General features: G+C 36.2%; 1 protein-coding gene across 8 annotated transcripts in view; it reads right to left on the minus strand.

Annotated features, from left to right (window-relative positions):
- Positions 1 to 23,221, minus strand: part of KIF2A (kinesin family member 2A) — an 81,137-nt gene that overhangs the window by 14,159 nt on the left and 43,757 nt on the right. For 3 of the 8 annotated variants that reach the window (XM_016953266.4, XM_054684349.2, XM_063811219.1), the window contains exons 4-16: positions 22,943 to 22,997; positions 20,354 to 20,476; positions 19,689 to 19,789; positions 17,823 to 17,918; positions 15,325 to 15,379; positions 14,772 to 14,934; positions 11,758 to 11,848; positions 11,561 to 11,624; positions 10,544 to 10,635; positions 9,765 to 9,907; positions 9,186 to 9,390; positions 7,735 to 7,845; positions 6,610 to 6,677 (exon numbers count right to left, since the gene is read on the minus strand). In XM_016953266.4, coding sequence (XP_016808755.1) covers positions 6,610 to 6,677; positions 7,735 to 7,845; positions 9,186 to 9,390; positions 9,765 to 9,907; positions 10,544 to 10,635; positions 11,561 to 11,624; positions 11,758 to 11,848; positions 14,772 to 14,934; positions 15,325 to 15,379; positions 17,823 to 17,918; positions 19,689 to 19,789; positions 20,354 to 20,476; positions 22,943 to 22,997 — 1,367 coding nt within the window. Of the gene's footprint in view, positions 1 to 537; positions 652 to 6,609; positions 6,678 to 7,734; positions 7,846 to 9,185; positions 9,391 to 9,764; positions 9,908 to 10,543; positions 10,636 to 11,560; positions 11,625 to 11,757; positions 11,849 to 14,771; positions 14,935 to 15,324; positions 15,380 to 17,822; positions 17,919 to 19,688; positions 19,790 to 20,353; positions 20,477 to 22,942; positions 22,998 to 23,221 lie in introns of all 8 variants that reach the window. The other 5 variants (XM_016953262.3, XM_063811218.1, XM_016953261.4 and 2 more) reach the window with 3 other exon arrangements.

The raw sequence follows: 23,221 nt of genomic DNA on the forward strand, positions 1-23,221 counted from the left end.
CCTTACTTTAAAAAAAAATTTTTTTTTTTTTCACCACTTGGCCAGGTTGGTCTGGAATTCTCAACCTCAGGTGATCCACCAGCCTCCGCCTCCCAAAGTGCTGGGATTACAGGTGTGAGCCACCACGCCCGGCCAAAAGAGGGTAAACTTTCTATGTCAAGAGGCTCCTTGCAGACAAGGAAACTTATAAGATCATACAGCATAAAGGCAATCTCTTCATTTTAAGCAAGATAATTTATCTTTTAACAATTCGATGGTAAGTATGGTAATTTTAATGGTAAGTATGCAAAAGTGACATCATCCTTAAAAATATGAGGGGGAAATAGGAAGCCTGAATTCTAAATCAACATTTTAAAGCAAACAAATTAATAAAAGATGTAAGAATGCAGATCATGCAGTACAACCACCACCTGCCAAATGAAATGACAATGAAAACTAAAATGGCTCAGGACAAAAATAGCAAATGAAATGTTTATACAAAGCACAATTCAAAAGAAAGTATACAAATAAACATCTTATGTATAGAATGAAGTAGACCTGGTAACTGAAGGAGAAAAGTCGTCATATTCATAAGAAGGAGAGAGATCAGGGCGACTGCCACTACCCTGTGAGAAGGGAATGTCTGATGGACTAATTCCAAACTCCTTTACTCTGCAGCACCAAAACAGCAACAAATTAAAAGAAAATGCTCTTGAAAGACAGCAATGCACATTGCACATTTTCATTTAGTATTCACTTTTGTTTAGAAAAGGATATTGATATTGTTGTGACAATGTATTTAGAATATTATTTTACAAATAACAAATTTTAAGAGGTTTTTGAACATCTTTGTTCTATTGATCCCCTGCTCTATAGTCCTAAGTCTTTCCTTTCTGGTGTATTTTCCTCTTTTCTCATAATCCTTCCTAGAAGTTTAACTAAGTCACTTAAATCTGAAATGCCCCCCTAACTACATGACCACTCAATCTAATTTCTTCATGTAGTCAGTACCATGACTATTTGTTTATTAGCATTCATGAGTCTTCAACATTTTTGCAGTCTTTTCCAAACAGGACACAAGGGAATTAAGTCCTAATATCTTAAGGCATCCATTGTTTGTAATGAATTAACTTCTTTCCTATGCATCCAGAATGGCATTAGCTGTGAAATGTCCTTGGTATAACTGAGAAAATATTCACTCTATTTTCAGTGGTTGGTGATTCAGATGAAGAACTCTGGTTGAGAACAGCCTTTAGCAATGAAATTTAAATTGCTTTTGCTAACATCTTCAATAGTTATATTTAACCAAATTATGACTTTTCTCACCCCATCTATGTAATTCCTTATGTCTCTTTTGGGCCAACCCTATTTCATACCCATATAAAATATTTATTAAGTACCTCCTGTATGTCAGGTATTAGGATTAGTCATTTTTAGGCATTATATTATTTAGTCCTTCAACCATCTTTGATTTTATAGATGAGAAAAATGACTCAGAAATAAAGTATCTTCTCTAAGGTCATTCACTGAGAATGTGGCATAACTGAGGTTAAAACCTAGCCCTGAGTACAAAGCCTATGTTATTTAAACACTTCAATATAATAACCATATTCTCTGATTTTCTTGTCATTTCTCTTAGGTTGAACTAAATGAAATTCCCTTCTTTATAGGTCAAAAACAAGTATCAATATCTTCATATAAATCAAACTAATATATTTCCTCTACTAACAGTCTTTCTTTGACCTATTGGTTAATATCTACTGTCAAAGGTTCAATATTGGATTCATCTGCCTTTTATCCTTTAAAGTTTATTTACCACACATGCTGAAAAATCTAAATATGTTTTTTTTTCCTTTTTGAGATAAGGTCTCACCATATCACCCAGGCTATACTGCAGTGGCTCAATCATGGCTCACTGCAGCCTTGACCTCCTGCTCAAGTGATCCTCCCACCTCAGCTGGGACTATCACTGGTGTGCCACCACCCCTGGCTAATTTTTTATTTTTTTGTAGAGATGAGGTCTCGTTAGGTTGCTCAGGCTGGTCTCAAACTCCTGGACTCAAGTGATCCTCCTGCCTCGGCCTCCCAAAGTACTGGGATTACAAGCATGAGCAACAGCGTCTGGCCTGAAAAATCTAAATTTCTAATACAAACAACTATTTTCACTCCCACCCCATTTCTTATCTAAATCTTTTAATTTAGACACCCTATTAGCTTCATCCACACATTTTTTTCCTCTATCCAAAGCCCTCTTGCCCAAGCCAGACTATACTACATACAAGAATCATATTCTTCAAACATGTTACTAAAAACTCCTAATCACTCTAATCACTCTTTTACCCAAGACCCAATCACTCTAACCTCTTCCATTACCCAAAGATTAAGTATCTCTGCTTCAGGATAGAGGCCACTGTCTATTTCTCATATATCCTATAAATTTTTTTTCCTTGGGACAACCATTCCTTCCACTCTGAAAGTTTTCCCTTGTACTCTCCTCTAAAATATCTCTAATTGTCTGGCTGGGTGCAGTGGCTTATGCTGTAATCCCAGTACTTTCAGAGGCTGAGGCGGGCAGATCACTTAAGGTCAGGAGTTCGAGACCAGCCTGGCCAACATGGTGAAACTCCATCTCTACTAAAAAATACAAAAAAATTAGCTGGGCGTGGTGACAGGCGCCTGTAATCCCAGCTACTCGGGAGGCTGAGGCAGGAGAATCGCTTGAACCCAGGAGTCAGAGGCTGCAGTGAGCTGAGATTGTGCCACTGCACTCCAGCCTGGGTGACATAGCAAGACTCCATCTTAAATAAATAAATAAATAAATAAAGTACCTCTAATTGTCATCTGATGAACTAGACTTGTCAACTTAATCACTTAGCAGCAATGTGTACTGTTACAAACTATCCCACAATTCCCATATAAAACTTTCAAAGTATATGATTCTAATATAAGGATATGAAAAAACATTGCTTTCACATCTGTCTAACTGAATTTTTTAGACAGAACTGCTCACTAAAGTAGCAATAGGGATAACTATTCCTATTAATATATCCCAGGTACTGTGCTAAACATTTTACACAGATCACTTCTTTTAGTCCTCAAAAACAATCCTTAAGATGGACATGGTCATTAGCTGTCTATTCTAAAGATGAGGAAATAAAGACAGAGAGAGGTTAAGTAACTTTCCCGAGGCTTTGATACCATTAAGTAGTAAGGAAGTTATTAAACCTATTTTGTCCTGAGAAATAACACTTCAATCACTAAGCTATGTCTTAAATACAAAAAAAGTTTAAACACTTAAGACAGAAATAGTTTCCTAAAAATATGAAATTTTAATGTAATGCCACCTACCCACCACCTCAAAGTATTGGCCTAAAAAAAAATAAGGCAGATTTAGTATAAAGGAGGAATGAATTATTTTTGGCTGTTAAAAAAAAAAATTACTGACTCTTAAGGTCACAAAACGTTGGTATGAGTATCAAGGAAGGTTGAAAATCTTTATTCCTAGAGATTTGGAAATAAAATTGAAACAATTATGTGTCTGATATGGTTAGGCTTTCTGTCCCCACTCAAATCTCATCTTAAATTATAATTTCCATAATCTCCAAGTGTCAAGGGAGAGACCAGGTGGAGGTAACTGAATCATGGGGGCAACTTCCTCCAGGCTGTTCTCGTGATAGTGAGTTCTCACAAGATCTAATGGTTTTATAGGAGGCTCTTCCCCAGTTTGCTTGGCACTTCTCCTTCCTGCTGCCTGGTGAAGGTGCCTTGCTTCCCCTTCACCTTCCACCATGACTGTAAGTTTCCTGGAGCCTCTGTGGCCATGCTGAACTGTGAGTCAATTAAACCTTCATAAATTACCCAGTCTCGGGTATTCCTTTGTAGCAGTGTGAGAACCGATTAATACAGTGTCCCAGATGGTTAGTCATGTTGCAAGTGAGTTACATGATATAACAGTAGGTTAAAACATTTTACTTTGACCTAAGTGAACTAGAGGAACAGCTAGATATAGCATTTTCACAATATTAGGGAGGAATCTTTTGTAGTTTCAAATCTTAAGAAACAGAGGGGTTTTGTTTGTTTTAATTCTACAACATGGCAAGAATCTATTACACTAGGCTGTTCCTCATCTTTCTCAAGAATTATTCTGAAATAAGAAACATTTTAAATTAATGATAAAAATCCCACATATCAAAAACGTTAATTACCAAGATCAATTAAAACTAACACAATAAGGATTTGCAGCTAGGAGCTCATAATTCAAACTTTAAAGGGATTAAATTTACAAAATATAATAGTTCATACTTAGAAATGTAGTTCTATTACTTTTTTTTTTTTTTTAAGACAAGGTCTTGCTCTGTTGCCCAGGCTAGAGTGCAGTGGTGCAATTACAACTCACTGTAGACTCAACATTCCAGGTTCAAGCAATCCTCTCACCTCAGCCCCCCAAGTGGCTGGGACTACAGATGCATGCCACCATGCCAGGCTAATTTTTGTATTTTTTATAGAGACGGGGTTTTGCTATGTTGCCCAGACTGGTCTCGAATTTCTGGGCTCAAGCAATCCACCCGCCTGGGCCACCAAAAGCACTGGGATTAAAGGTGTAAGCCACCGCGCCTGGCCCTATTACATTTTTAAAGAAGTGATTATATTTTAATACCTTTTTGCAAAAGCTCAATAGGTTGATATTGTCCAACAGTGTTTACTACCATTAAGAAAATCCCTTTAGAAACAAGATGCAAAAAAACCCGGGGGGTTATAATACCATTGTGTAATGTTCAAATCAGCTACCTATGTTACTCAGAAATAGATTCATAGTAAAATTATTTTTAAAAAGAGGAAAAAAAAAAAACAAGAAAAGTATTCCACAGAAGTTAATCCATGGGTTACATCAGGGTAGAGATAAATGAATAAGGCATGTTATTCAGGATTTGTGAACAGGAAGGAACACATGGGGAACCTTTTGGGGGGCCAATAATGCTCTATTTCCCAAACCAATGACAGGAGTTTTCACTTTATAAGTATCCATTATCCATTTAATTAATCACTTATACTTTAGGTACTTTTCTATATGCATAAGTATTTTACATTTTAATAAAAGATTAAAAAATAACATTTCCATAGTGATTAAAACAAAGATATAGGACAGATACTTTTATCCAGCAAAATTAAGAGAACTGCTATACTTGAATTAAGAGAACTGCTATACTAGAAATGGATTACAAAGAGGAATTTTGTCTCTAGGTTAAAATCACAAATTTAACATTTGAGAAGAGAAATTTAACACTAAACAGTCATTCAAAATAAGAGCAGTGGTAAATAAAGTCACTCAAGAGCAGTGGGAAAAAAAAAACTATGGATCAAATATAAATATGCCCATTATAATTCAAAGTTCCAAAGGCATTTCATGACTATACAGAATAAACTGCTTTAGTAGTCTGTAATGCATTCTGTCCTTCTATCTGTAATAACCCAGTTATAATGTTTATAATGTTTATAAGACTATTAATATGAATAACAAAATGTAACCCATATAGAACACCAGAAAGGGCCAGGCGGGGTGGCTCACGCCTGTAATCCTAGCACTTTGGGAGGCCGAGGCAGGTGGATCACCTGAGGTCAGGAGTTTGAGACCAGCCTAGCCAACATAGTGAAACCCTGCCTCTACTAAAAATACAAAAATTAGCCGGGTATGGTGGTACATGCCTATGGTCCTAGCTACCCAGGGGGCTGAGGCAGGAAAATCGCTTGAACTCAGGAAGTAGAGGTTGCAGTGAGCTGAGATCACACCACTGCACTCCAGCCTGAGTGACAGAACGAGACTCTGTCTCAAAAAAAACAAAAAACAAAAAACAAAAAAAAACACCAGAAAGAACTGTGCTATCACTTCTTACTCAAATCCTAGATTCCCCATATAGAGCATTTAATATTATCAGGAATAATATGCAATATATACCAAAACAATTGAAGAAATACAAACTGGCCCCTGACATTCATTTACTTCAGAGTCTTAATGTAATAAGAAGAATTTGCATGATTTAAATGCAGTAAAATATTAGGAAATAAAACAGTGAAATGGAAACCTTGTTCTAGGATAAAAAGACCAACTTTACTAAAGTTATCAATCCCTTCCCAAATTACCCATTTCCACTTATTTTTAGAATTTGACAAAATGATTCTATATTATCATCTTAAGGAATAATATGCAAAACATTTTTTTCTTGAAAATTGAAAGAACAATGTAGTAAGATTTACCCTATCAAATATTAATTTTTTTTTTTTTTGAGACGGAGTCTCACTCTGTTGCCCAGGCTGGAGTGCAGTGGCATGATCTCGGCTCACTGCAAGCTCTGCCTCCTGGGTTCAGGCCATTCTCCTGCCTCAGCCTCCCGAGTAGCTGGGACTACAGGCACCCACCACCATGCCTGGCTAATTTTTTGTATTTTTAGTAGAGACGGGGTTTCACCATGTTAGCCAGGATAATCTCGATCTCCTGACCTTGTGATCCGCCCGCCTGGGCCTCCCAAAGTGCTAGGATTACAGGCGTGAGCCACCGCACCAGGCAGATATTAAATTATACTATGTACTGCTGTACTCCCCTCAAATTTCAAAATGGAGAACTATCTCTCATACCTATTTGCATATCTTAATGTATTAAGAGTATTTTCACAGGATGCCATTCCTGGAGAGATTGTGGCAATCTACAGGAAAAAAAAAATGCAAAGGTAAACAAAATGTTATAAATGATCAAGACAATAATACCGACATACAGCTCATTTAGGTCTAATCTTACCATGGTTATTTAAAAATAAAGACTTATTAATGATATCTCAACTCCAAGATTATTTGTTATCATATCTATAATCAGATAAAGTCTAGTTAAAATACAAACTCTGAAGGCACTAGAAAACAATCAAACTCCAGCCGAAATGGAGGAGGTTAATACCTGGAAGGGAATAGTACTGACTGACCCCCACTCCACCTTTTTTTTTTTTAAATAGCTTTTTGACAGAGGGCAAGCTTTGCTGCTGTCACACAGGGCAACTAAAACTTGACTGAAAACTTGCAGTCTCTCTGGTTAAGAAATGAAAGAATATAGTTTGGGAGTGGAGTTCATAGCAGCTGGAAAAGTGAAGTTTGTCCCAGAAGGGAAAGTGCTGCAGAGAGTGTGGTACTCTCCCTTCTGGGACAAACTTTTATATATAAACTGCCCAAATCCCTAGCTGATTCCAGACCTAGACATATATTATACAAGGCAAACTATAAGCAACATAGCTAAATCTGAAAGGACTAAACAAAGCTTTCAATTCCAGTTGTTGCCCAGGGGAGATAAGAGTTTGGAGCAAGTTTAGTTAAATTTCTGCTATACAAAAGACCAATAACCTTCAGAAGAACATAACAGAATCCAGTCTCTATGTTCATTCATAACGCACATGATATAACCCCAAATTACCAGACATATGACCATAAAGAAAAGTGTGACCTATACTCAAAAAGAAAGAAAGAGAAAGAGAAAAAAGAAAAAGAAAAAGAAAATCAAGAAAGACCAGCCCTCAATAACACCTAGATGCTGGAATTATATAACTGCAATATAATCCTCTCTATCAGAGTGGCAGGGACCACATCTTAAATATCACCATATCACTCAAAATAGAAGGATTCAAATAATTGTCACTAACAAATACATTTTCCATAAATATTGTGTAGTTATTCCTTCAGGATTAAAATAAAACAAACAAAAAATAAACATAAACTTACCATGCAGGTACGAGAGTTTTCACCTATGAAAGAATCTCTTAACACCTGAGTGAGTTTACTTGCACGGAAAGGAGTATGAGGTTTATTTCTACCTAAGGCTCTGATGCACTCCTGAAAATTAAGAAAACAAGTCTCACAGATTAGTCTTTCTTATAAAGGATAGTCTTAATTAACATATTTTAAAAGGTCTCTTACTACAACTTGAACATTTAAGGGTCTGATCAGTTTTGAAAATTCTACTAACAGTTTTATTTTTTTTTGAGACAAAGTCTCGCTCTGTCACCCAGGCTGGGGTGTGGTGGCGCAATCTTGGCTCACTACAACCTTTGTCTCCAGGCTTCAGGCGATTCTCCTACCCCAGCCTCCCAAGTAGCTGGGATTATAGGCGCCTGCTACCACGACTGGCTGTTTTTTATTTTTAGTAGAGATGGGGTTTCACCATGTTGGCCAGGCTGGTATCGAACTCCTGACCTCAGGGGATCCACCCACCTCGGCCTCCCAAAGTGCTGGGATTACAGACGTGAGCCACTGCGCCTGGCCAACAGTTTTAAAGCATAGTGTAGATGTTCCCATAAATGCTAATGCAAGAAAATAAAAAATGACAGCAAAAAAACCTACTTTATTCTTCCAAGAGATATTTCTGGAAACTATGACTAGTGTTTGAAAGTGACAGGCAGTAGGATAACTGTAAAAAGTTAATTTCTTAACATGGCACTCCAAAAGAAAAAAACACAGAATGCCTTATTTTAGTCTTTCCAACCTTTGCTTTTCTACTCAAGGAAAAGATGTAATAACCTGGCCTAACATTTTGAAAGCCATTCCACGTTTTTCTGAGAAACTGTTTCTTAGCTCAATTCAGTGGTTCGTTGCCCTCCTCCTAGAAAATATGACTAATTAAGACCCTCTGGGCCGGGCGCGGTGGCTCACGCCTGTAATCCCAGCACTTTGGAAGGCTGAGGTAGGTAGATCACGAGGTCAGAAGTTCAAGACCAGCCTAGCCAACATGGTGAAACCCCATATCTACTAAAAATACAAAAGTTAGCTGGGTGTGGTGGTGCGTGCCTGTAATCCCAGCTCCTGGAGAGGCTGAGGCAGGAGAATGGCTTGAACCCAGGAGGTGGAGGTTGCAGTGAGCCGAGATTGTGCCACTGCACTCCAGCCTGGGCGAAAGAGCAAGACTCAGTCTCGAAAAAAAAAAACCTCTGGAGTTTACCTATGTAGCCCCAGAACTGACCTACTAACTCACATATCCTTTATCCCATCTAAAAAGAATAAAGAATGTGCGCAAGGAAAAAATCTGGGTATAATAAAATCACACTATACATTACAAGCATCTGAATTTTGAAAACCTCTTTTTGTTAGGTAAAACAAGTACTACTATTTTGCAACTGAGTAAAGAAAATTAAAGTCAAAAGTAAAAGACCTTTCATGATAAAATACATTTTATTTACCTTGAGTGCTAAAAGGCTTTTATTAATTTCAGCACCTTCAAGCCTAGTTTGCCTGTCCGCACTGGAAGTATCAGCTCCTCTTTCATTTCCAGCCAAATCAATGAGAGAAAATTTGCCATGTAGTTTTCCTTTCCTTCTAAGAATAATCTGAAACACTGCATGGCTCCGAGATGAATGTGCATTTGCAGATGTTTGACCGGATGTTCTACAATGTGATTAAGGACATCTTGATACATTAAAAACTTCAATTTACATGTTCAAACCACATTATTTTCATTTAAAACAACAGCAGCAAAAACATCGATTTAGCTAGTTTTCATCTTTTAAATACAGATGAGACACTGAGTTATAACACTTAAATAGAACCAGATTCATACAATTTAATCCGGCATATTTCTAATATATTTGTAATGTAGTATCAATATAATAATTGTCACTCACATTTACATGTAACACAAGTTTTTATGAACAATGATTTTTACTTCCAAGATGTATTGATAGATAACATCCTCATTTTGTTATACTGTACCCAAAGTTTCTAAAACTGATGTTTCCTTTCTTAATCAAAATGAAATTTACCTGCAACTGTTGCCTATGTCAATGAGTTTCAGTACATCTTCAACACATTTGACCTCCCGTTCCTGTAATCCCACCACTTGAACCTGCTGTTTTCCATCTTCTAGAACTCTTAATTTTGTTTTCCTGTTTAGCAAGTCAAACACCTATGAAAAACCATACTCAAATTAGAAAATTAGCTTTAAAGTAAAAAACAGGCTAGGTGCAATGGCTCACGCCTGTAATCCCAGCATTTTGGGAGGCTGAGGCAGGAGGATGGCTTGAGCTCAGGAGTTCAAAACCAGCCTGGGCAACATAGTGAGACCTTGTCTCTGCTAAAAATAAAACAAATTAGCTGGGCATGGTGGTGCATGCCTATATTCGCAGCTACTAGGAAAGCTGAGGCAGGAAGCTCACTTGAGCTCAGGAGATTGAAGCTACAGTTAGCTGTGATCATGCCACTGCACTCCAGCATGGGTGACACAGCGAGATCCTGTGGCAATTAAAATATCAGTTCTATAAAAATGAGTCACCCAGAGTTTAAGAATTATTTCAGAGATTAAAATAATAATTAGAATAAGAATTCTCAACACTGAAGTTGAAAAGTTTCAAAGGACTTTTTAAAAAAATCTCATAACATAAATTCTAATATAAAAGTTCTAAATACACATAAATTATGGTGGTAAACGCTGCACAACAATGTGAATGTATTTAATGCCACTGAACTTAAAAATGGTTAAAATGGCAAATGTTATGTTATATATATATTTTAAAAAATTAAAATTAAAAAAGTTCCCACTTACCTTTCCACTATAAATTTCAAAGAAGGTTGCATATACTTGAAGTTCTAGCTTCTTATAGTTTGGCTTCTTTAGCATTAAAAAGACATCTCGAGCTGTCAAAAATTTCATATACAGAAAATTGAGATCCAACAAATATTTTTAAAAAGCAACTCAAATTTTCTATTTCTAGAGGAATCAGTTACTCTTTACCTAGGATAACAGTATCAATAATAAAAATGAGAAATAAAGTGAATATTAATTTTACAAAAAATAGTATTAATAGAAGCTATTCTCTTTCATATTCCATAAAAGGGTGCTACTTTTATTTATATATATTAATATTTATATTTATAAATAGCATAAAATTATAGGTGGTCATAATGAGGTTATTCTCATACCATAGCTAGTAGCTTTTTACAGTTCAGAAATTCAACAATTGAGACTAATCTCCAACAATGTGCTAGAATGCACTGACAAATATAATCAAGATTTCTGCCCCCTCAAAATCAATCTTACAGTTCTTTTTTTTGTTTTGAGATGGGGTCTTGGTCTGTTGCCCAGGCTGAAGTGTAGTGGCATGATCTTGGCTCACTGCAACCTCTGCTTCCTGGGTTCAAACGATCAAACAATTCTGCCTCAGCCTCCCGAGTAGCTGGGATTACAGGCGCCCGCCACCACACCTGGCTAAGTTTTTTTTTGTATTTTTAGTAGAGATGGAGTTTCACCATGTTGGCCAGGCTGGTCTCGAGCTCCTGACCTCAAGTGATCCACCCACCTTGGCCTCCCAAAGTGCAGGGATTACAGGCGTGAACCACCACGCCCAGCCTACAGTTCTTGTCTTCTTAAAAAAAAAAAAAAAATTATTGTGAATATATAATCTTATAGTTCTTTTCAAGCAATCTAATAACCTATAATTGACATAATAGACAGTTAATATAGCATTATAGTTGCTGAACAATATTTTAAAGCGTTATTTCAAAGTTACCTGAATAATACCACAGAAGAATATTCCAAATTATATGGGAAAAGGACAGTTACCTGCTAATGCATAAATTCCTTTAGAACAATCTTGGTTCTTTCCTGAAAAGTCACCACCCATAGTCTATATTTTAAAAAGAAAATAAAGAACAGACATTACTCAGGAATAACTCTTAAGAATTTAGTTCGCAGAATTAAGCTATAAGGAAAAGAAACTGTAGCTTCGTACCAGAATGTAACTTTAATAAATTACTTACATGAGTTTTTCCACTTCCAGTCTGCCCATAAGCAAAGCATGTAGCCATTCCCCTTTCAAATATAGTTTCCACTAATGGTCTAGCAGTAAACCTTAAAAATAAAATGCATCAGTCAGAATGTGTCACCAATATTTTGATGAATAATAGTAATGCTGAGTAATACAAAGTATTTTATTAATAAATAAAACTTAATAGCAAGATTCTAAACAAATCTTTGTTAAAAATTTTAAATAATATCGAAGAATTGATTTAAGAATTTTAAATATCATATGCTAAAATTACTTAAACTACTTAAAGCATAATTTCAAGCAATATTTCCATAATAAATAATGGTCACAATAAGGCATATACAATAAAAACAAACAAAAAGTATTATAATTTCAACAGAAACAGAATAAACAAGAGTGGTAATCTCAATTTTAAAAAGTTAATAGAGGAAAAAAACTGCAAAAATATTACCTATAGACCATCTAAATAAATAGAAAAATGTTGATTACCTTGAATTTAGACAAGTAATTTATACTTAAGCAAAAAGAATATAAATTTGCTTGTAGGACAATGAATTCTATTAATAAGTTGACACTCTCAATTTAGGAAAAGGATACCTAAATATTATGGTTTGAATTACATTTTTTTTTTTTTGAGACGAAGTCTCGTTCTCGTCCCCCAGGCTGGAGTGCAAATGGCGCGATCTCAGCTCACTGCAACCTCTGCCTCCCGGGTTCAAGTGATTCTCCTGCCTCAGCCTCCCGAGTAGCTGGGATTACAGGCACCTGCCACCACACCCAGCTAATTTTTGTATTTTTAGTAGAGACGTGGTTTCACCACGTTGGTCAGGCTGGTCTCAAACTCCTGACCACAGGCGATCTGCCCGCCTTGGCCTCCCAAAGTGCTGGGATTACAGGCATGAGCCACCGCACCCGGCCTTGAATTATATTTCAAATGTATTGGTATAACCCACTGCTAGAGTTAAAATAAAAAGGTGGGAAGGTATAAGAAGTACTTTTCCCCTGAGCAGTACACTAAAAAGTATGATGGAGGCCAGGCGTGGTGGCTCATGCCTGTAATCCCAACACTTTGGGAGGCTGAGGTGGGTGGATCACTTGAGGTCAGGAGTTCGAGACTGGCCTGACCAACATGGTGAAACCCCGTCTCTACTAAAAATACAAAATTAGCTGAACGTGGTGGCACACGCCTGTAATCCCAGCTACTCAGGAGGCTGAGGCAGGAGAATCGCTTGAACTGGGAGGCGGAGGTTGCAGTGAGCCGAGATCATGCCACTGCACTCCAGCCTGGGCGATAAGAGCAAAACTCAGCCTCGAAAAAAGAAAAAAAAAAAAAAAGATGGAAAACAGATCTACAAGTAGAACATTTTATATAACTGCTGTCTTTGTTTTGTTTTGTAAAAGGCAAAACTGAAGAAAGTACAGAACAAAAGGAGCAGGAAAAAGTTCTGGTCAAACAGAACTAGGGATGAGCCTGCTAAGTAGATCAAACCCCTACCTCCCAACCCTACCCACAAAAAAACATGTAACTCCTCAATCCATAATAGTTAAGTATAAGAGATAGAGGAGAAGGATAAATATTGATAAAGTTAAGAAACATAAACACAGGGTAAAAACACAATGTTTACTAAATCATACACACAGAAACATGCCTGTATTTGTAATAATTTCTTAAAAACCATTATAAAAGTCAAACATATTTTATGAGGCAGGAGTAGAAAGAGGGAATGAAAAGGAAAAGTGGACTCTTCAGAAAGCTAAAAAAAAAATTCTACAATTAACAATTATGATTCCCCTTTAAACATATTCTTCACAAATATCTCTATCTAGTATTCATATGTCCTTTAATTTGATCCTTTTTTTTTTCTACAACTGACTACCCAGTACACTTGGTGAAGACAAAAAGAGTTGGTCTCAAAAGTATTTCCTTTGTAACACCTTCAATTCTTAGTCTCATTAACTCTAATTTTTTCCTTTCTAGGCATTTTTATGAAAAAGGGCAATCAGATTCAAGCAATTACAAAGACAGTAATATTCCTAGATAAACCAAAATAACAATACTGCTAAAACTGATGTTATAATTATTAGAAATGAATGTTTGCAAACTTACGTATGAAAATCTAAATCTGGCATAAAAATTTGAGATACCAATGTATAACACAGATAAATTTGAATTATTTTTAAGTTGAATACAGAAAACATACAAGAATCTCATGTACTAAAACTATCTCCAAGCTTAAAGATGACAAATTTAAATACAAGTACGGAACTTTTTCACCTTAAGTGACAATACATACTAAATACAGATTTAGATAAATTAATAATTAACTGATAACAGGTATTTTGGCCAGGCATAACAGTGGCTCATGCCTGTAATCCCAGCACTTTGGGAAGCCAAGGCGGGCAGATCACTTGAGCTCAGGAGTCTGAGGTTAGCCTGGGCAACATGGCGAAACCTCAACTCTACAAAAAGTACAAAAATTAGCTGGGTGTGGTGGTGCATGCCTGTGGTCCCAGCTACTCAGGAGGCTGAGATGGGAGGATCACCTGAGCCTGGAAGGTCGAGGCTGCAGTGAGCTGTGATCGTGCCACTGCACTCCAGCCTGGGCAACACAGCAAGACCATGCCTCAAACAAACATTTCAAGTTTCTTTATTAGTACAGAGATTAAAAGGTAAAAATTAAAAGTCTTCTTATCATATCCTATTCCTAGAGGTAATGTTAACATTTTCCCGAAATTTCTTATCCATATACATGGTTTGTGTGATATGTATATATATGTGTAATAAGCTAATTAGCAAATAGTAATGGAAACTATGATTTTGGGGAGCATTACAGAGAACAAGTGTTAATATTCATTACAGCATTTATTACATTCTCTTTGTTTAAACTCAGAATAAAACAGCATATTGCACCTCTTAAGAAATATCCCACAATCAATGTAAATTTCAAGGTGCTGATGACCACATGGCATAAGAACAAAATTCTGATTTAAAATGAATTTACCTACCTGTAAACCATTTCATTAGGAGCTGAGTCATCAAAGGCATAATCAAAACGAAATGTTTGGTTTTCTAGGTACCTTGTTAAATCTACTTTTTGTTTTGGTTCATGTACCATCACAACATCTTTACTAGGAATTGTGATTACATCAAGATCTTTCATTTGAGTTTCTAAAAGAATAAATGAAAATCAATGCCCAATAATTTTCACAGCATTTGAGTTCATGTACAAAATTATTTTAAGTAGTAAGAACTAAGATACAAGTAGTAAGTTCTGTACATATAAAGATAATATCCCATAAAAATGCAACTCACTAAGACAAAATATTTCAACAGCAAAGTAAAAACAAAATCAAGATTTCTGTGAAGCAAGACTCGGAATGGCAATGATTCAGAGCAATAACAAACTGACAAGTTTAGCCATAGAAATCTGCATAATGGTTACATACAAATCAAAGGAAATGATTTACATTTTTTCAAACCAATTTGATTTGCTATTATAAAAATACATTACAAATAAGATAAAATCAATCTTTTATTAGAGCTCATTAAGTGCCATACCTTTTTTATTGAGTGGTCGTTTTCTTACACACACACATATCCTATGTTCATCAATCTAGAAATAAAAAGTATTTTATTTCAGTGATTATCAGTGTCATGTAAAACACTAAAACGTAAATTATGTAATATTTCCTCCAGGGGTTTTAGAAATTTATACATAGCATAAATGATAGGTAAGCTTAAAAAACAAATTAGCTTTGCACAAATTTTAATGGTTGTCAGATATAATTACTTCTAAAATTCTGAGTGTAATGGAAACTTGCTTATTTTGTTATTTGGAAAACCATCACTTTAGGAAATAATTCTGTAGAGGGTACTACTATTGTTAGTAGCATTAAGTTCACATTAAGAAGCTGTGAGGAGGCCGGGCATGATGGCTCATTCCTATAATCCCAGCACTTTGGGAGGCTAAGGTGGGCAGATCACCTGAGGTCAGGAGTTTGAGACTAGCCTGGCCAACATGGAGAAACCCCATTTCTACTAAAAATATAAAAATTAGCCAGGAGTAGTGGTGCATGCCTGTAGTCCCAGCTACTCGGGAGGCTGATGTGGGAGAATCACTTGAACCTGGGAGGTGGAGGTTGCAGTGGGCCGAGATTATGCCTCTGCCCACCAGCCTGGGTGACAGTGAGACTTTATCTCTGGACCAAAAAAAAAAAGAAGTTGTGATGCCAGGCATGGTGGGTAATCCCAGCACTTTGGGAGGCTAAGGTGGGTGGATCACTTGAGGTCAGGAGTTCAAGACCAGCCTGGCCAACATGGTAAAACTCCATCTCTACTAAAAATATAAAAACTAGCTGGGCATGGTGGTGCATGCCTGTAATTCCAGCTACTCAGGTGGCTGAGGCACGAGAATTGCCTGAACCCTGGAGGTGGAGGTTGCAGTGAGCCGAGATCCTGCCACTCCACCTCAGCCTGGGCAACAGAGAAGACTCTGTCTCAAAAAAAAAAAAAAAAAAGCTGTATTATCCACTTCAAGATGTGCTATACACAACAAAAGTCAACATTTCTATTCTACTAAGTGACATATTTTCATAGGTTGATCATAGGGAAAGTTGCTAGCAAAGATAACTATGGCAAGAAACAGGATTCTCAGACGATTACTGAGCCAAATAATTTGAACTATTTTATAAATATGCCAATTCTTATGCATAAGTATTTTTTATAAAAATTTTGTTCCCAATACATGCCTCATTTTAATAATAATTAACATAAAGCAAGGATTAGCACAGTATGGCCTGTGGGTCTAATTTAGCTACTACCTGCTTCTGCAAAATTTTACTGACACACATTGATTGAAACAAATGTCATACCCATCATTTATGTATTGTCTATGGCTGCTTTTACAATACAATGACAGAGTTCAGTAGTTGTAACAAAGACCATATAGCTCCAAAGCCAAAGACCCTTGCAGAAAATGTTTGCCAATTCCTGTCCTAAAGGGTGAGCTCTAATGCAGTAAGTGAAACACATGAAGGAATAGCAAGGCCTAAAATATGTGGGATACAAGTATTATCAACAATTCTATTCAATTCTATATAATACATCTATCTAACACAAATGTCTTTTTTGTAACTAACACATTCTGTATATGCTATGTCAGATGGATTATTTTTATAAGTACAAATTAGTTATAAAAGCATTCCCGGCTGGGCGTGGTGGCTCACGTCTATAATCCCAGGCGTGATTACAGGCCTCCCACTTTGGGAGGCCGAGGCAGGTGGATCACCTGAGGTCAGGAGTTCGAGACCAGCCTGACCAAAAAGGTGAAACCCCGTTTCTACTAAAAATACAAAAATTAGCCGGGCGTGGTGGCAGGCGCCTGTAGTCCCAGCTACTTGGGAGGCTGAGGCAGGAGAATCGCTTGAACTGGGAGGCGGAGATCACACCATTGCACTCCAGCCTGGGCGATGGAGCAAGACTCCATCTCAAAAAAAAAAAAAAAAAAAAAGGCACTCCCTGTCCAATGAATTCTCATTCATCAACAGCAAAGGAGTTGAGTAATAACAGCAGAGGATTTTTTCCAGTTCTAGATTTCTGGTCCACTGCAGCCCTCAACAACCATCACTTATTGTTAAAAGCCAGAGTAACATTTAAAACTAACAAATTACCAATAGTAAATTAGAAATGATGGTGGGATCTACAGCCCAAGACAAAGATAAGCTTGGAACTGAGATCAAAGTATAACTCACAGTCAGAAAGGAAAGTGAGTCTTCTGCTATCACTCCTTTAAGTGTTGCTTTGCCCTTCCAAACACAGGGAGGTTTTGCTTCGAGAAGGACATCTCTATAGGGAGCATATCTCATATACCAAATTATGGAAAATAAGCGTTAATGTGGATAATTTCTTGATTTTCTTCTTAAAATATGGGGAATGAGCACCCACAAGGAAAGGAAAAACTACATAGCTGAACACAATATGAATTTAGCAAGTGTCAAACACATGTTTTTATTTGAAGCATAAAAAGTTCCAGAATAATGGTTTACAAAGAATCTTACAGGATCTGCTGTTGTTAATGGTCTATAATCCAAACTTCCTCTAAAGTCTCTGATCATACACATAATTTCATAATTTGGGTTTGTAGCATCAACGTCCTATTAGAAGACAGAGAGAATTCACCATTATAAATATAATAATGTATTTGTTGCATTTACATTTGGTTTGAAAATTAAAATTAAATTGTGCCATTTGTCATAACCAAGCCTAAACTCAAACTGATGATATTATATAGTTTCATAATAAGCTCTGAACCACTTTGTGTTTGTAAAATTGTGTTTTACAAACACAATTCTCTTAGTCGGTATGCATTCTGTTAACTCCAAATTAAGGACTCTTCATTGAAGTTACCCTTCACCTATTTCAAAAATCCATCTGTTATACATATACCTTAATTATCCTATAAAATGCAGCAACAGAGAAATAATGCTCATGTTAACCACTGGCAAATAACTCTAGAAAAGCTGAAATTCTAGGAAAATTCATTTAATCAGATTCATCTTCTAATTTAATCCAGTGTTTCAGCAAAGTATAAATACAGATTCATTTGTCTTCATTTTCTATTTTTGCTGACCTTCTAAAAAATACTAAGTAATGACAAAACTGCCCCAAATCAACAGAACATAGAACTTAAAGGAATCAGAAGCCAAGATCATTTAAAAAAAACTTTAAAATTCAAATTTTTGAATGCCAACTACAATTTATTTGGCTTCAAAACAGAAATTCAGATTAAGATACAAATAGCAATAGTCAACAGTCTTTCCTAGCCTTGAACAATAAATTATTAATCATTCTAAGAAGTCACATTTTTTTATACATCATATTCAGATTTGTTTTGAATGCAACTAAATTACAAACTGTTACTGAAACTTACTTTCAATTAACCTTCTTCTAGGAAATAATACCACCTATGTCAACTGAGAAGCAGACTGTGAAGTGAGAATTAAGAGATCACAGAGAGATGTGTAAGTATTATGAAGTACCCACAGGAAACACCAGGTGGCATCTATGCTAAGCATTAGTAGATAATATGTTTTATTATTCATTTCAAAACCCAACTGGTCATTCTCAGGTCACTTTCAGATAAAAGCTGATTCATTCAGGTTGGATATAATACTAGGTCCACAATTCCACAACACAACATCTGAACTGGTAGTTTAACATGATTAAGGGCATTTGAACATACTATTAAATAAATAATCTTGATGTTTTATTAGAGAAAAGTAGTTCTGAAAATGTAATAGATGCCATACAAGCACAATGGTGCAGTTATGTATAATAACAAAATGTCTAATATGTAAAGACCTGTAGAAGAGTAAAAGACCAGTTTTCTATGCAATTTTGCCACTGCTATTAAACAGTCTTGCTACCATCTGAAGGGACCCTGAGGGGGACACAATAGAGATCCACTCTTCATATGTGGCATAAATGAAAATCCAAGGAATTTCCCCCCTTTCACTAAGACATGTGAACTTACTAACCATAGAAAAACAATAATAAAATTTATAGTTTAATCATGCACTTTAACTGGATATTTTTCCCAATGTATTTTTAGGTCTTTTTAAAATAAAAATTCTTAAATGTTATACCATACACATTAGAATTCTGTAACACAATGGCTTTTTCTTAATGGAACAAATTTTAGCGTTAACACATACCAATAAAACATGAAAAGAACAATGCAGTAAAAATGTGTTACGGTAACTTATTTGCACAAGAGTTTATATTATTCCTCAATATCAATTTAAGGAATTCTTAAAATTCTTAAAAAAAAATGCCTTAATTATTTTGTTCACATCAATCACCTTCACTGATATAATCTAATCTCTGGTTGGTACATAAACAAAATATATGTTTATGTTACGAACCTGGGCTCTTTTTTCTCTAAGTTCTTGCTGTTGCAATCTCCTTTTCTCTCGTTTTTCTTGCAGTTTTTCTACTTCTTTCACACAATTAGATTTTCTACGTGCTGAAAAGAAAAGATGAGCTGTAGAAGTATAGTTTTCTTTTTTAGAGTACTAATATTAAACTTTTTTTATGTATAACTTCACCACACACACATAAAAGGTACACAGTGACAAAGCATGCCTATAACAACTACGTGAGCTTTACTTAATGAGCTGCTTTACCAAAACTAAAATAGGACAATGTACAGATGAGAGTCCAGAAAAATGACTCAAACATATTGATACATGTCATCTCTTGGTTTAGAAACACAGACTTTTTAATTCAAAGAATCAAGGAGCACAACACATTCTTCTGTAACATCTGACAAATTATCATCTGCCCAGAATTTTAAACTCAAACTGAAACATTGCTATAATTTCACAAAAAAATTTTTGCTCCAAAATATACTTTAAAAAACCCAATTAACAGACTACTAAAAAGAAGTTAAATTTTCCACAGTGGTAAAATGAAATCTGCAATCAAGCTTGTATTTAGAGTGTTTACTCTTTGAGGACTTAAAAGGATGACCAAGAGAGAATGCATGTATGCCTAAAATGACTAAATCCTTGATACATAATTTACATACAAGGGGGTCCAAATTCCTTTTTTGCAGCTTGAACTGGAGATATATCTGAAACACTACCATTCTGTTGTGCAGAGGAAGACTGTTCAGGAAACTGACTGGGCCGTGCACGTGCTGAACCAACCACTGTAAGTAAAAAAAAAAAAATTTAAATTCAGGATAGAAAATTAGTAAAAGCTAACCTTAGTAAAAGGAAGAGATAGCCCCCAAAACCTGATACTTAAAAGTTACATTAGTAAGTTGCCAGGTTTTCTCTTTATGTATGTAAAATATAATATAGTTTATAATAATTCTGTTCAATAAACTGACATAAGCTAAAAGAGGCTTTCAAAGTAATACGTGCAGACTTAGCTTTCACCAATGTAATTTTAGCTACAAAATTCAATCTAAATAATTTACATAAAAGCCAAAACCAAGTTTGTTTTTTAATAATCCTTTAAAATATATATGTGAAAACAAAATATATATGTATATATAAACCGCTCCAAGTCTTAAAACTTTAAACTGCAAAGAAATCCTCCTAAAATATGTGTGTAAAATATAATTTTTTTTTTTTTTTTTTTGAGATGAAGTCTCGCTCTGTTGCCCAGGTTGGAGTGCAGTGGTGCAATCTCGGCTCACTGTGACCTCCGCCTCCCAGGTTCAAGTGATCTCCTGCCTCAGCCTCCCGAATAGCTGAGACTACAGGCGCACGCCACTACACCTGGCTCATTTTTGTAATTTTAGTAGAGACGAGGTTTCACCATATTGGTCAGGCTGGCCTCAAACTCTTCACCTCAGGTGATCCACCCACCTCGGCCTCCCAGTGTGCTGGGATTAAAGGCGTGAGCCACCACACCCGGCAAAATATAAATTTTACATGCCTTCTCATTTTTAAAAATGTACACTAATCAAATATATACAGAGAATAAAAACTTAGCTTCAACCCTCCCTATATTCCAAATCCCACTCTTTGCTCCTCAAATATGCAAATCTTCAGCAGAGAATTTCCCAATGTGGATATTATACAAGTGGAAAAAAATATAAAATTAAATATAAATATCAAATTTTAAAAGAAATATAAATTTACATAAGACTCAAAAGATAGTGTTTAAACTGAAGGACTGTCCCTCCACTTCCAATCTCTCATTTAATACTTCTGTCCATCCTGTTCTACCATCCACACACAGAGAAATAATACTGCCAGAAAAGACAATTCTGAACTACTTAACAGTAGAAAATAAATTCATTATGCTTTTCATGTCCTGGCTGAAAATATATGGGAGACTTCAGTTAACTACACAATTTTTATGTCTGTTCAACTTCTTTAGCTAGTGAAATCAGCCAACTAATTGACTCTTTCCCCATTCCTTTCTTTCTCATAATATTCTTCTCGAATTTGCAAAATTATTTAGTAAATAAGATGAATTAAAAATTGCATTTCATAATTTCATATTCATCCCATCCATTTTATTTTATTATATTATTTATTTATTTATTTATTGAGACAGGGTCTCACTCTATTGCCCAGGCTGGAATGCAGTGGCACAATCTCGGCTCACTGAACCTCCACCTCCTGGGTTCAAGCGATCCTCCTGCCTCAGCCTCCCAAGTAGCTGAGACTACAGGTATGTGTCACTGCACTTGGCTAGTTTTTGTATTTTTAGTAGAGATGGAGTTTCATCATGTTGGCCAGGCTGGTCTTGAGCTTCTGACCTCAGGTTATCTGCCTGCCTCGGCCTCTCAAAGTGCTGGGATTTCAGGGGTGAGCCACCGTTCCCAGCCATCATCCCATACATTTTTAAAATCTTTTTTTTTTTTTGGAGATGGAGTCTCGCTCTGTCGCCCAGGCTGGAGTGCAGTCGTGCGATCTTGGCTTACTGCAACCTCTGCCTCCCAGGTTCAAGCAATTCTCCTGCCTCAGCCTCCCAAGTAGCTGGGATTACAGGCACCGCCACCATGCCTGGCTAATTTTTTGTATTTTTAGTAGAGACGGGGTTTCACCATGTTGACCAGGGGGGTCTTGAACTACTGACCTCAGGTGATCCACCCGCCTCAGCCTCCCAAAGTGTGGAGATTACAGGCCTGAGTCACCGCACCTGGACAAAATCATTTTTCAGTATTACTGGCATATTGTATTAGGAAATCAAGAAGACACTAGGCTGGGCACAGTGGCTCATGCCTGTAATCCCAACACTTTGGGAGGCCAAGCCAGGAGGATCACTTGAACCCAGGAGTTCAAGACCAGCCCAGGCAACATGGAAAGACTCTCTACTAAAAAATCAAAAAATTAGCTGGGCATGGTGGCTCATGCCTGTGGTCCCAGCTACATGTGAGGCTGAGGCAGAAGGATCATTTGACCCTGGGAGGTCAAGGCTGTAGTGAGCTGTGTTCATGCCAATGTACTCTAGACTGGGTGATAGAGCAAGACCCTGTCTCAAAAAAAAACCAAAAACCAAAAAACAAAACAAAACAAAAAAGCACCTCTTAAAATTAGCCAGGTAGAATTTAAATAAATACCAACATCAAGGGTAATGTTTACTTTTGATTTACCTTGTCAGGAACATACTAAGAAGTCAATAGCCAAAATTAAGAGATAAATTTTTACTTTACCTCTATTATCTCTTGGAGGAGGGTCATTCTTAATAGAAGCTACAGTCCGTCGATTCTATGAAAGGAAAAAATGTTCATTATGTTTTCTATCTTTACTCCCTCATATGTATCATGATCTGAGCTTCTTTCAATTAAACAAAAGTAGGCAGACATGTAAGAATATAAAACAAAATGAAGAAAAACTATAATCTTAATGAATTACTATTAATGCTATCAATATTCAAGTTCCTTTATATATTTTCCCCTACCCTCCAAAAATATTCAGGAATTAATATGAGC

The sequence above is a fragment of the Pan troglodytes genome, chromosome 4, assembly GCF_028858775.2.
Source record: "Pan troglodytes isolate AG18354 chromosome 4, NHGRI_mPanTro3-v2.0_pri, whole genome shotgun sequence".
Taxonomy (NCBI): Eukaryota; Metazoa; Chordata; class Mammalia; order Primates; family Hominidae; genus Pan; species Pan troglodytes.